Source organism: Aegilops tauschii, chromosome 3, assembly GCF_002575655.3.
Source record: "Aegilops tauschii subsp. strangulata cultivar AL8/78 chromosome 3, Aet v6.0, whole genome shotgun sequence".
Lineage (NCBI taxonomy): Eukaryota > Viridiplantae > Streptophyta > Magnoliopsida > Poales > Poaceae > Aegilops > Aegilops tauschii.
The window spans coordinates 184,207,891-184,219,938 of record NC_053037.3 but is presented as its reverse complement, the minus strand read 5'-3'; the positions used below and the strand labels follow the sequence as shown (position 1 = coordinate 184,219,938).

Below are 12,048 nucleotides of genomic sequence, written 5' to 3'. Positions count from 1 at the left end.
ATGCAAAAACATAATAAATTAATCTCATGTTTGATAGATTACCGTGCCAAGTTTACACCGCAAAAAAACACACATGCTGTTTTCCGGATGTGCTATATATATGTACCATTCAGTGTTATGTGTTAAAGTTATTTTTTTGCGGAACTATGTGTTTAAGTTTTCAACCCTGAAAGCACATGTTGATTTCGGAATGTGCTTACATATATCATTAGAAGTAATCCATATATTTCTTCCATTTGTCATGGTTGTGAAATTCCAAAGTAAAAAAATCGGATCCTTGTGGATTTGATGATTTACGTGGTCGAATAATAAAATTAATGTTTCTTTCATTATTAGTTTCTGGTTATCAGTGAGCGAACGAACTTAAAATGGCCTCATTAAGGATTTTTAAGAAGAAAATGCATGCAGGCGCACTAGTGCTCATAAGAAGGGAATAATCTATTTATTAATATCGATAGCCCTGGTTGAGTTGGCTAGCACGAGCGAGCGAGCGAACATGCATTCTGCCTGGTCGTGTGTTCGACTCGCTAGGCAATAGCAATTTTTACTTGTATTTTCTCCTCGCGCTCACTGACAGGCAGGTCCCACACAGGTGGAGAGAGAGAGTTGACCTGTTCTCCAGCAGCGCGTTATGCAATACGTATGCGATGTGTAGAGTCAGGACCATCGTTCCATGTATCAGGACCGTATTGATCACGTATTTCCATGTACCGGGACTGTATTGAAGCACTTCTCAACCTCGAGGACCATGTTGGACCTTGCCGCCGACTTCAAGGACGATACGTGCAATTATCTCCCGTCTGATCAGACAAATCACGCATCCTAGCCGCACACTCCAAGGTCCTGAGTTATTTCTCTCGTCTCCTTCCCCCACCTCGGCCGCACGCCCGCACCCTCGGCGCCTCGACTACTATACATCCTACAGATTCCCCCGTCCAAAGGCAGGCGAGATGGCTTCCCCCGCGGCGGCGGCGCCGCCAACGGAGCCCGAAAGGTGGAGAGACCTGGACATGCTCCTCTCCCGCCCCGGCAACCTCGTCCACTCCACCTTCGATCCCAGCCCCGGGGTGAGCCGCCGCCGCCGCCACCGCTCCAACCCCTGTCCGGCGTTTTCGATCCTTCTCGCGATTTCACACTGAATCGGCTACTTGCGCCGTGCTTGCAGCTGCGGGACCTTATTGGGAGCTACGTCGAGGTGCTGGTGGTGGGGGCGGGCGGGCTGGGCTGCGAGCTCCTCAAGGACCTCGCCCTCTCCGGGTTCAAGAACCTGCACGTCATCGACATGGACACCATCGACGTCTCCAACCTCAACCGCCAGTTCCTCTTCAGGTCCTTTTTGACACCCAGTCCTTCTGATTATACACAAGAATAGGGTTTATGCAGTATAGTGGTATTAAACTTTGCTGCCTTGTTCACGTGCTAAGCGCTAGATTTAAGGTTGTTTGCTCCACGGGATCATATTTCTGGCTTGCATAGATAGTGGGCAATGTATGGATTGGAGAATAGATAAATAGAAGGACGTTCTACTGTTAGGTCCTGTAAAATGAAACTGGGTTCAATTATTTGGAAGTTCTGAGTGACCAGAAGTGAGGAACACTAGAGAGGATTTCAGGTTAACATATACTTTTGTCCTATGTGATGTGATGTCAACAATATATCAGCATTTGGAAAATATTATGTGGGCATGGTACATTAGAAATTAGATAACTGTAAGAACGCATTATCCATGGTATATCAGATAACTACATGGTATATTAGATAAATATTATGCGAATTTCTGAAGCAATAACAAATATATATTGGTAAAAAGGGAATCCTCATTCTCCATAAAATTTGGTCAGCATGGTAAACGGTGGATTATGATAATCTTGTGTCATTGAATCCCTTCTAAGATATTAGATACTGTATGTTTTGCTACCTGTTCTTAATCAAGTTGCAAGCAGCCAAACAATTATTGTGGTCATAAACATGCAAGATCATTGAAGGCCAATCATTGAATACGACACTTTGTCTAACTTCAGTATGATTGCCAAACCAGTGATAGATTCTCACACACACAATAAATAAGTGAATTGACAGCAGCTGTAAACATAAGCACTGCACAGGACAACAACCGCAAACCAAGCCTTACTCATCGAGTAAGGCCAAAACCTCACTTTATTGCGGCATCAACTGTATATCTGTTTGGATTTTGCATGTTCTACTTACGTTTCTCTGTAATGTTACCATCTCAATGAGCATTGCATGTGATTTTATACAGGATTCAAGATGTTGGGAAGCCCAAGGCTGAAGTAGCTGCGAAGAGGGTTATGGAGCGAGTTAGTGGAGTGAACATTGTGCCCCATTTTTGTAGGATTGAAGATAAAGAGCTAGAGTTCTATAATCAGTTCCAAATAATTGTTCTTGGTCTGGACTCAATTGAAGCTCGAAGCTACATCAATTCTGTGGCTTGTGGTTTCTTAGGTATATATTTCAATGCCGTTTTTATGGATCTCTAGTCTTTTACTTGGAAAGAAGGCTTCAACTAGTAAATATCTTTGGTCTGCAATGTGTCCATATGTCCTTTCCTTGTATAAATTTGCAAGTGACTATAGCGTGCACATTCATAGCAACTATAGATTGAGACTGAAGAAAGTTTTGCAAAAAAAGTGCTAGAGATGAATGTGAATCAATACTGTTCTGTGTTAATATTTCCATCCCAAGTAAAATGGTATGTTGGGCTGCACATAAAATGATAAAATCATGGTTCTCTAATATAATACAGGTAGTATTTGCCCGTTTATGACTCAAATGATGAGAAACTTGTAAATTTACACAATGAAACTCATAATATCCTTCATTTATGTCCTGATGCCGGTATGTCTTTGGAATTGCAGAGTATGACTCAGACGACAGACCAGTCCAGGAGACAGTTAAACCTATGGTAGATGGTGGGACAGAAGGTTTCAAAGGTCACGCTAGAGTCATTATACCAGGGATGACGCCTTGCTTTGAATGCAACATATGGCTTTTTCCTCCCCAGGTCAAGTTTCCCTTATGTACCCTTGCTGAGACTCCAAGAACTGCAGCTCATTGCATTGAGTATGCTCATTTGATCAAATGGGACGAGGTATAATTCTTGCATCTGTAATTTGCTCTTTAATTTATTTTCATTTGTAACAACTATATTTTGTCTTGTAGGTTCACAGTGGAAAACCTTTTGATGCTGATGATACAGAACATATGCAGTGGATTTATTCAGAGGTTTGCTCTAGTCTGATGACATACAAAATTATATAGTGTCCTATCTTTATCTGTCTAATCTTTTGTCATGTATACTTGACAGGCTTTAAAGAGAGCAGAACTTTTTGGTATTTCCGGAGTTACGTATTCTTTGACTCAGGTGTGTCATCTTCTCCGTTTATTTATTCTCCAGGCCTAAGATGTAACTTAATCCCTATCTATCCCAGAATGTTTCAATGTTCGACTCCTCTATTCTTAACTGTGCTTGTGCCCTCGTTAATAATGCATTCTATCGTAAAACTAATAATAATCAAAATTCTTGCCAGAATCATAGTATTTTGTTATTTATACCTTTATATATCATAACAAACCCAACCTTATTACGTTAAATTCATGTTCAAAGGGGGGCCAATATTGTGCTGGTAAGGTGAAAATTCCAGTGCTGGGTTGGTCAGAAGTTTTTTGAGTGAGTGTGGAATGTGGATGCAACTCAAATTCAATATCTGCCATATACTCCAAATTATTGCCCTGTTAAGATTATCTCGTTTTTCTAGTAGTCTGCTGTGCTCCAGTAGTAGGTGATTTTGCTACTAGTATTTGCTGTTATAATCATTGTGTAGTTGGGTTAGGCTGTGTGCAAGTTTGCACTATGGGCAAGCTGGCACTGGTAGTAGTAGCTCATTATCCACTTCAATAGTGGACAGTTTGATATTTAAGAAGTTGAAGATAAGAATGGTCTTAGTTTATAACTTGTGTAAGTTTTGTTTAATCATAGCGATGTTTAAAGTTAACTAGCCTTGTAATCCACCTACATATGATTTTTCTGACTAAATATCTATTCACACAATAATCTCTGTCTCTTTTCTGCATGCTGCTCTTTTGCTTTGTGCAAAAAAAATATCTATTCACACATGGTTTAGCTGTCACCTATGCAGCTTCAGCATGCTTGTCAATGTTTAATTTCCACAGTATTGCGTTATGTCCAATTTTTTCTTCTGACAGAAGTTTTTTGTGTGCCATTTAGTTAGTTTATTTATCAGCAACTAGTTCTCTGTATGCCATGATGCTTCTTTGGTCTGTTACATCCGCCTACTTAATGCCAATCAAATATAAAATAAAATTACCACCGCTTAATGGGAATCCCACAACTTAGAATGTATCTTAGCGTCCTTCAGATAGTAGGCATTTCAGAGAGAACCTTTTCATATTTGGTAGTATGTGGAGGCATTTTTGCTATTGTTGCGCCAGTGATCTAATCTGCAAATTTTCTTATCCCTCTATATTCCTTCAGGCCAATTAATTTGGATGACCAAGTACAATTTTATTACTTTTTCTGTTGTATAAATCTTGGAATCAGGAAGCACAAAGTTGTTAATTTTAAGAGGACATTGACATTTGTATTCCTGATTACAGGGTGTTGTCAAGAATATCATCCCAGCTATTGCTTCAACGAATGCAATTATTTCTGCTGCGTGTGCACTTGAAGCTTTGAAGCTCGTCTCTGGCTGCAGCAAAAGCGTGTCAAATTATCTCACGTGAGTTGCATTACTCCCATTCTTACTCTGTTACTCAAATAGTTGGTATCCCCAAAGAGTAAGACCGAAGTTTTTTTATTTTTGTTACTTGTAAATACTTTTATTCTTATCTTTTAGTCAAAACTATTACTATTTGAATGCAAAACATACACGCCAAAACTCCTGCAGCAAAGTGGACCATGCATTGGTTAGTCAGGAAGGCACACCATAGGAGTATTCAGAAAATGATAGGTTGATTCATGTTGCATTACTTGTAATGGTTCATTTCACTCACCTGAGTTTATTTCAGTGTATGAACTAGGTAAAACTGCAGGCGCACGTCTGACAACCTACGCAACAGATTCCAAACAGACTAATATTTTAGATAATACTCCCTCCGTTCCAAAATAGATGACCGAACATTGTACTAACTTTGTACTAAAGTTAGTACAAAGTTGAGTCATCTATTTTGGAACCGAGGGAGTAAATCATAAATGAACCATACACACCAACTTTCAATCGATGACAAAAGGAAAACATATAATCTTCATATTATTCACGTCCGTTCGCACAAGGCAATATCTCGCATGCAAAGCTTTTTTTTGAAAAATAAAACATGCAAACTTTCTGAGTACGAGACAAATACAGCTTGTTGAAAGAAACTCTTTGGTTATTTGAGCGCACACATTCAGAAGTAAAGCTTCATTAGCAATGTGGCGCATTATGAATCTAATTTGCTTGAATTGCTCCTAAAGATTTGGGTGTTTGGCTAGCTATTATTTTCTCTTAATCATGTGGCAAATAAATATTATTTTTTATTCCAAACTACTCACTCCGTCCCATAATATAAGAGCGTTTTTTACACTAGTGTAATGTCAAAAACGCTCTTATATTATGGGACGGAGGGAGTAGCTATTATTTGCTTGAGGTTCTTTTTTTGTCTTGTGATGGCATTCTATTCTATCCTTGATTGGTTGAAATCATTTGGTTAAAATTGGTTATTGACTTATGGCATCATATGTCGCCATATTCCCTCAAAATATTATTTACATACGCCCACATGGTATTGTTGCTGGTAACTTGTTTGACAACCATATCTGAAGGAGATGCATTCCGGTTACAAAAACATGACGCATTGCCAATTTGAAGAGCCTAACAGTTAATTTTATGTTCTCATGCAGGTACAATGGTCTTGTAGGAACTCATATTAAAGTCACAGAGTTTGTTAGAGATACAGATTGCCTTGTATGTGGGCCTGGTACCCTTATTGAGCTGGATACGTCATCGACACTTTCGGAGGTCAGTAACACTCAAATCATAAAAACTTGCATACCTTGTGCACATCTGTTCGTATAGTGAAGGTATATATCGACTTGAAAGGCGATGAGATGAATCATGAACTACATTTGTACACAAAATATGGAAGGTGCTAAGATGTGTTAACTTTCAAATACATAAACATGAAGTTTTATTTAGCTCACATGTCCACATACATGAATGCATTCATCATGTAAAAAAATACATCATTTGGCTCAAAAGAAATGTATATTTTGCTGCATTGCCTGCAAACTTCATAACATGTGCCGTATTTTCAGCAAAATGGTACTTCTAAATAGTGGGTTTTACTATAGTCTGAACAACGAGAAAGCTGAAAAGAAAACACTTCCTCACTGACACAAAGGCTAGGCAGTTTAATACCTAGGTTTATGTTCCTAGTTGCATCACACATATAATTCTAAAATGGCACTGAATAGAGAATGTACTGTTGTGTATACGGAGCCTGTGTGCCTGTAGATTTCTGAATCCTTTTCCACTTATCATGGACAGTTCATCAAGATGCTTGAGGAGCACCCCAAACTGCTGATGTCAAAAGCTAGCGTAACGCACGGAGGCAACAATCTGTACATGCAGTCGCCAGAAGTTCTTGAGCAGATGACACGGCCAAACCTGAGCATCCCCATGTTTGAGCTCCTTAAAGGAACCCCATTTGCTACTGTGCATGTTAGTGGTATGGCGGAGAGCAATGGGAAGAAAGTGTCATCGCTGAGGAAGCTGCGTGTAGCCTTCAAGGGCGTCGAGGAAGCTTCGAAGATGGATACAACTGAGAGCTCGTGATATCATCGTTTAGATAATATTAACCCCCCATTTAGTTGAGGGAGTAGTGTATTTCGAAGCAGATGAAACAGAAGCTGAAATTTACACTTGCACAATCTCTTCGGGGTCAACTTAAATATATTTGGCAAAACTTGGTAGTTTCTGCAGTAGTTTGGCTTGTATCTCAGTGGTGGACTGCTATTTCACCGGATCTGGTTTAAGACGCAGCAGTTTTGCCGAGAAGACGGTTCCTGCCATGATCTCATAAAATGACAGTAGCCTAGAGAAATCCTTGCATCTCAGACAAGCCCTTTCCTTCTGTAACTGTTTCAGGGTCTCTTTAAACACCGGAGAGAAAAAAACATAATGCTATACGTAGAATTTTGGTTGGGATAATCAATTTTATGCCCCACTCGGCTGTTTGCCCCTAGTTTTCAAAAACTCTCAGTCCTGCCCAAGCCACTATCACTGTGAAAACTTCATAACAAATTCATATTGACTTGAAAAAATACAAATAAGATATCCAAATGTTCAGAAAAAAAATCACTTATATGTGCATGTCATAAGATGAGCGAAGTGCCTTGGTCCAGGCTGATGATTTTTGAAAATTAGTGGCAAAACTGGGACACAACTAGGGGCGCAGAAATAATTATCCCATTTTGGTCTGTTTGATTGATTGTATCATAGGAAAACAAATATTTTTTTCAAAAATATTTTAGTGGATGCTAAAATTCCTTTGGAATGTAGTGCAATGAATCCCTTTCTTATATAGGATTTATAATCCTATAAATCAAACAACCAACATAGAAAAAATTCACAAAGATTCCAATCTTTCAAAATTCCAATGAAAATCCTTTGAATCATAGGAGGGCTTAATTTTGTTTCTGGGTAATGACAGGACCGTGGCAACAAGGAAGCGCGAGAGCATTTCCAGATTACTTAAACTTAGCTACCGAGCTCACCTGTGAACAGTAAAATCAGAAAAAAGTAATAGAAATTAAAAAAACTGATTTTTTTTCTAGAAGATGTTTTGAGTGTATGATGTCCGTGCCAATTTTCAACACGTCCGGACATCTGAATAGCTCCCGACAAAAAGAAAGGGTATGTGAAATAGTTTATCAGACCGATTTTTTTTGTTTTGCTGACAGATACTCAGATGTTTGAACGCGCTAAAAATTGACACGAACCTCACGCACTCAAACATTTTTCATGCAAAAAAAAACTCAGGATTTTTTGAAAATTTTCAGTATTATTTTATTTTACTGTTCACCAAGATCATATGCAGGGCCGGCTCTATGTTGCGGACGGCCCTTGGGCGAACTCCACGACAATAATACTAATTTTTTTATCAAGCTACCTATCAACGCTACAATCCATTGCAACACGTTCTGGTGATGTTCATGTGAAAGGGAAAGCCCCACTTCAATACTATTTCCCTCTTACAGCTCACGCATGCAATAATGCTTCCACTAATCTTGTTTCTTGGATACCCTGGTCACTGGGTATGTAAAGCTAAATACAGATGGATCTGTTTTGAATGGAGTTGGAGGAACTGGTATGCTGCTCCGTGACCACACCGGCGCCATCATCTTCAGCTCTTGTAGACACCTTTTTTCTTGTGATGATATTTTGGAGGCTGAGATCTTAGCAATCCGGGAGGGACGAGAAAATTGCAAAAAACCACCACAATTGTGGACGCGATTTCACAAAACCGCCACCTTTCTTTTTTTCAAAAAACCACCACGTTTGTGCTGATAGTTTTCAAATAACGCTGATCGAGCGTTTTGCCGCGTCTGATAGCAAACCTGACCGGTTGGGCCCGCTGTCAGGTGCCACGTGGACAGGGGGCGACGACGGCCGTCACGCGCCGTTAGACGGCGTCGCACAAAGCCTAACGACCCGATCCAAAGCAGCCAGTTCCCCCTCTCCTCCCCCGATTCCCCCCTCCCCCCATGGCGACCGGCGGCGGCGGTGACGACAGGGACGACCCCCACCTCTCCATCCTCGATTCCGCGGGCCTCTCCGCCCTTCGTAGCTCGCCGACGGTGCTCCCAGGTACTGCTGGCCCTGTTCGATCCGCCATTGCCGGTGTTGATGAGCGCGGCGAGGAGGTCAGCAGATTCAAAGCGAGCTCCGACGACCTTGAGTCCAGGGCGGCGGCCAATCTGGCCCAGGTGTGGAAGGCCAACCCAGGGCATAGCCATCAGTACACATCCGGCCTTGGTGGCGTGGAGTGAGTTTTTTCCCCTTTCCAGTTATTTGCATTGCGATTCTGGTAGTGTAGGTGAACAATTGATGTGATTTAGGTACTGTAGTTATAAGGTTTCCTTTGTTTGCAGCTGAATGTAGGAATTAGGGCAGTGCAATTAGGGTTTGTAGCTCAACTAAGGAATTAGGGTTTGTAGTTGTAGAATTGTTAACTGAATTGTAGCTCAATTAAGGAATTAGTTTTTCAATTCAGGAGTTAGGGTTTTAATTGTACAATTGGTGTTCAATTTGCTATGAGCTGAATTTTCTTAACTGAAATCTCTTAACTGAACATGATGTTTACTTACTTTTGCTGTGAAACAATTGGGTTTTAATTGTTAACTGAATTCTCTAAGTTTACTGAATTTGCTGTGAAACAATTGGGTTTTAATTGTTAACTGAATTCTCTAAGTTTACTGAATTTGCTGTAAAATAATTGGGTTTTAATTGTTAACTGAATTCTCTAAGTTTACTGAATGTGCTATGAGCTGAATTTTCTTAACTGAATATGTGGTTTACTTACTTTTGCAGTTTGGATGAAGATGAACCTTGGGATCTCAGGTTCCATTTTCAAGGTTCTGACAACCTGGAAAGGACCATATGTGAATCTGATATCACATACATCAATATGTTAGCTATTATTGGGATTGAGGGGTATGATCAGAAGGACTCAATGTATTATGTGAAGCAACATGGTGTGGGAATGGCAGGCATGAAGCAAATCAAATCTGAGGAAGATGTTGAAGAAATGCTGATATTATATGAGGGCAAGAGGTGTGTCAATGTCACAGTGATGAAAGGAAGAGAGTCTGACATGGAAATGAACATTGGAGATGGATGTGAGCAGCAGATTCCAATTTCTGAGATTGGTTCTCCTAAGGTATATAGTGTAGATGATGCAGGTGTGATATATCAAACTCAGACCAGTGAACCACAGCCAGAAGATTCTTATGGTGAATATCTTTTCACATAGGAGAGTTGCAATGTTGGAAGTGGGAAAGACACAGCAGGTATCAAAGTATTAGATGACTTTCTTAATGAGTTTGCTGACATACCAGTAGTGCATGAAGAAGATTACATGGAAGAGGACAAGGAGGAAGAGGTGCAAGAGGAAGAGGAGGAAGGAAAGGAACAACAGGAAGATGAGCTAGAGGAAGAGGAAGATGAAGATGATGCAGACTTAAATCAGAAAATAAAAGACTTGAAGAGGAAGAGGGTTTTTGAAGGTGATTGTGAGCCAGAAGACTTATTCCGGGAGAATGAGGAGGAGGAGGATGGAGAGGGGTTTGTTCAAGCACCACCTCTGCAGAAATTGCCTGTTAGAAGAGGTCCAACAGATAGAGCACATTGCAGTTCACAAGGTGAACTTGAGGCAGACTACATTCCTGTATCTGATGAAGATATGGATGAACTTTATGTTGATTCAGATGAAGAAGTAGTGGTGCATTGTCCCACATTTGGAAGAAAGTCCAGGGCAAAAAAGAGGAAGGCCAGGATATGGTATGATGAGAATAGACTTGTGCCAGAGCAACAAATATGTTGGCATATGTGTTTTGTTGATGTTTACCAATTCAGAAGAGCACTAGTTAACTTGCATGTGACACAAAGGAGGAACTTCCATTACCACAGGAACAACAAAGACAGGATCATAGTTGATTGTCTTGAGGAAGGCTGCCCCTTTCACATGGTTGCATCTGTGGTTGCAAATGAGAAAACATTCAGCATTAGGAAGCTGCAACTAGAGCATACTTGTGCTCCAAGTGGTGAGAATTGCAAGGTTCCTGCTAGGTATGTGGCCAAAGCTGTTGAAGACTGCTTCAGGACTGACCCCAAAGCAGGTATTGAGACTGTCATAGACAAGACAAAGGAGAAGTATGGTGTGGAGGTTGGAAAGATGAAGGCTTATAGGGCAAGGCAGCAAGCTTTGAGTGTTGTGCAGGGTGACCAGGAAGCACAATATACTAGAATTAGAGACTATCTGCAAGCTGTTTTGGACACAAATCCTGGGAGCAGATGCATTGTGACAACAAGGGTGGTGAAAGAGCATCCAAGCAAGAATCCAAGATTTCATAGACTTTTCATTTGTCTAGCAGCTCAAAGGGAGGGTTTTCTTAATGGATGTAGACCTTTCATTGGTATGTGTCAGCTCTCTTATTTGTCTTTTACCTACACACTATTGCTATGTTTCTAAGTTTTATTTTTTTAGGTCTAGATGGTTGTTTTGTGAAGTTAAACACATGTCAACAGATCTTGGCAGCTACTGGCAGAGATGGAAACAATAATATATTTCCTTTGGCCTTTGGAGTAGTTGAGAAGGAGGACACCCCTACTTGGTGCTGGTTTTTAACTCAGCTCAAGATTGTTCTTGGTGGTGAATCAGGACAATTTGGAAATTACACAATAATTTCAGACAGGTAGAAGGTAATGTCAATACCACATTCCTTGAGATTTTCATTGCACACCATAGTTCTTGTTGCACAACTTAGTTATAGCAAACTTAATTAGTATTTTCATTTCTGAAACCAGGGTCTGCTTAATGCCATTGACCAAATATTTCCTAGCTGCCCTCAAAGATATTGTTTAAGGCATATTTATGCAAATTTCCAAAGTGCTGGATTTAGAGGAGATGAGCTTAAACAATATATGGATGCAGCAGCTTATTCTTACACTAGGAATGGGTTTGAAGAAGCAATGGAAGAAATTAGAAAGGAAAGTGAGGATGCTTGGGTCTGGCTTAAGAAACTTCCTGTAGAAACATGGGCTAGATATGCTATGGACACCAACTGTAAAACTGATCTAGTAGTGAACAACATTAGTGAGGTGTTCAACAGGATGATTTTGGATATTAGGGGCAAACCCATTAAAACAATGGTTGAAGGGGCTAGGTCCAAATTGATGGTGAAGTTCAATGAAAAAAGAAGTGGGGGGCAGAGTGCTAGATGGACAATAACCCCAACATATACAGAAATGC

At 40.3% G+C, this 12,048-nt stretch overlaps 1 protein-coding gene across 1 annotated transcript; it reads left to right on the top strand.

Moving 5' to 3' along the window:
• Positions 1–709: 709 nt before the first annotated feature.
• LOC109786876 (NEDD8-activating enzyme E1 catalytic subunit) lies at positions 710–7,073 on the top strand. The gene is made up of 9 exons (XM_020345439.4): positions 710–1,067; positions 1,166–1,329; positions 2,261–2,463; positions 2,877–3,109; positions 3,181–3,243; positions 3,326–3,382; positions 4,636–4,757; positions 5,918–6,035; positions 6,564–7,073. Exons 1-9 carry the CDS (start codon positions 951–953, stop codon positions 6,849–6,851), a joined length of 1,365 nt encoding a protein of 454 aa, XP_020201028.1. The 5' UTR covers positions 710–950; the 3' UTR covers positions 6,852–7,073.
• Positions 7,074–12,048: the final 4,975 nt, after the last annotated feature.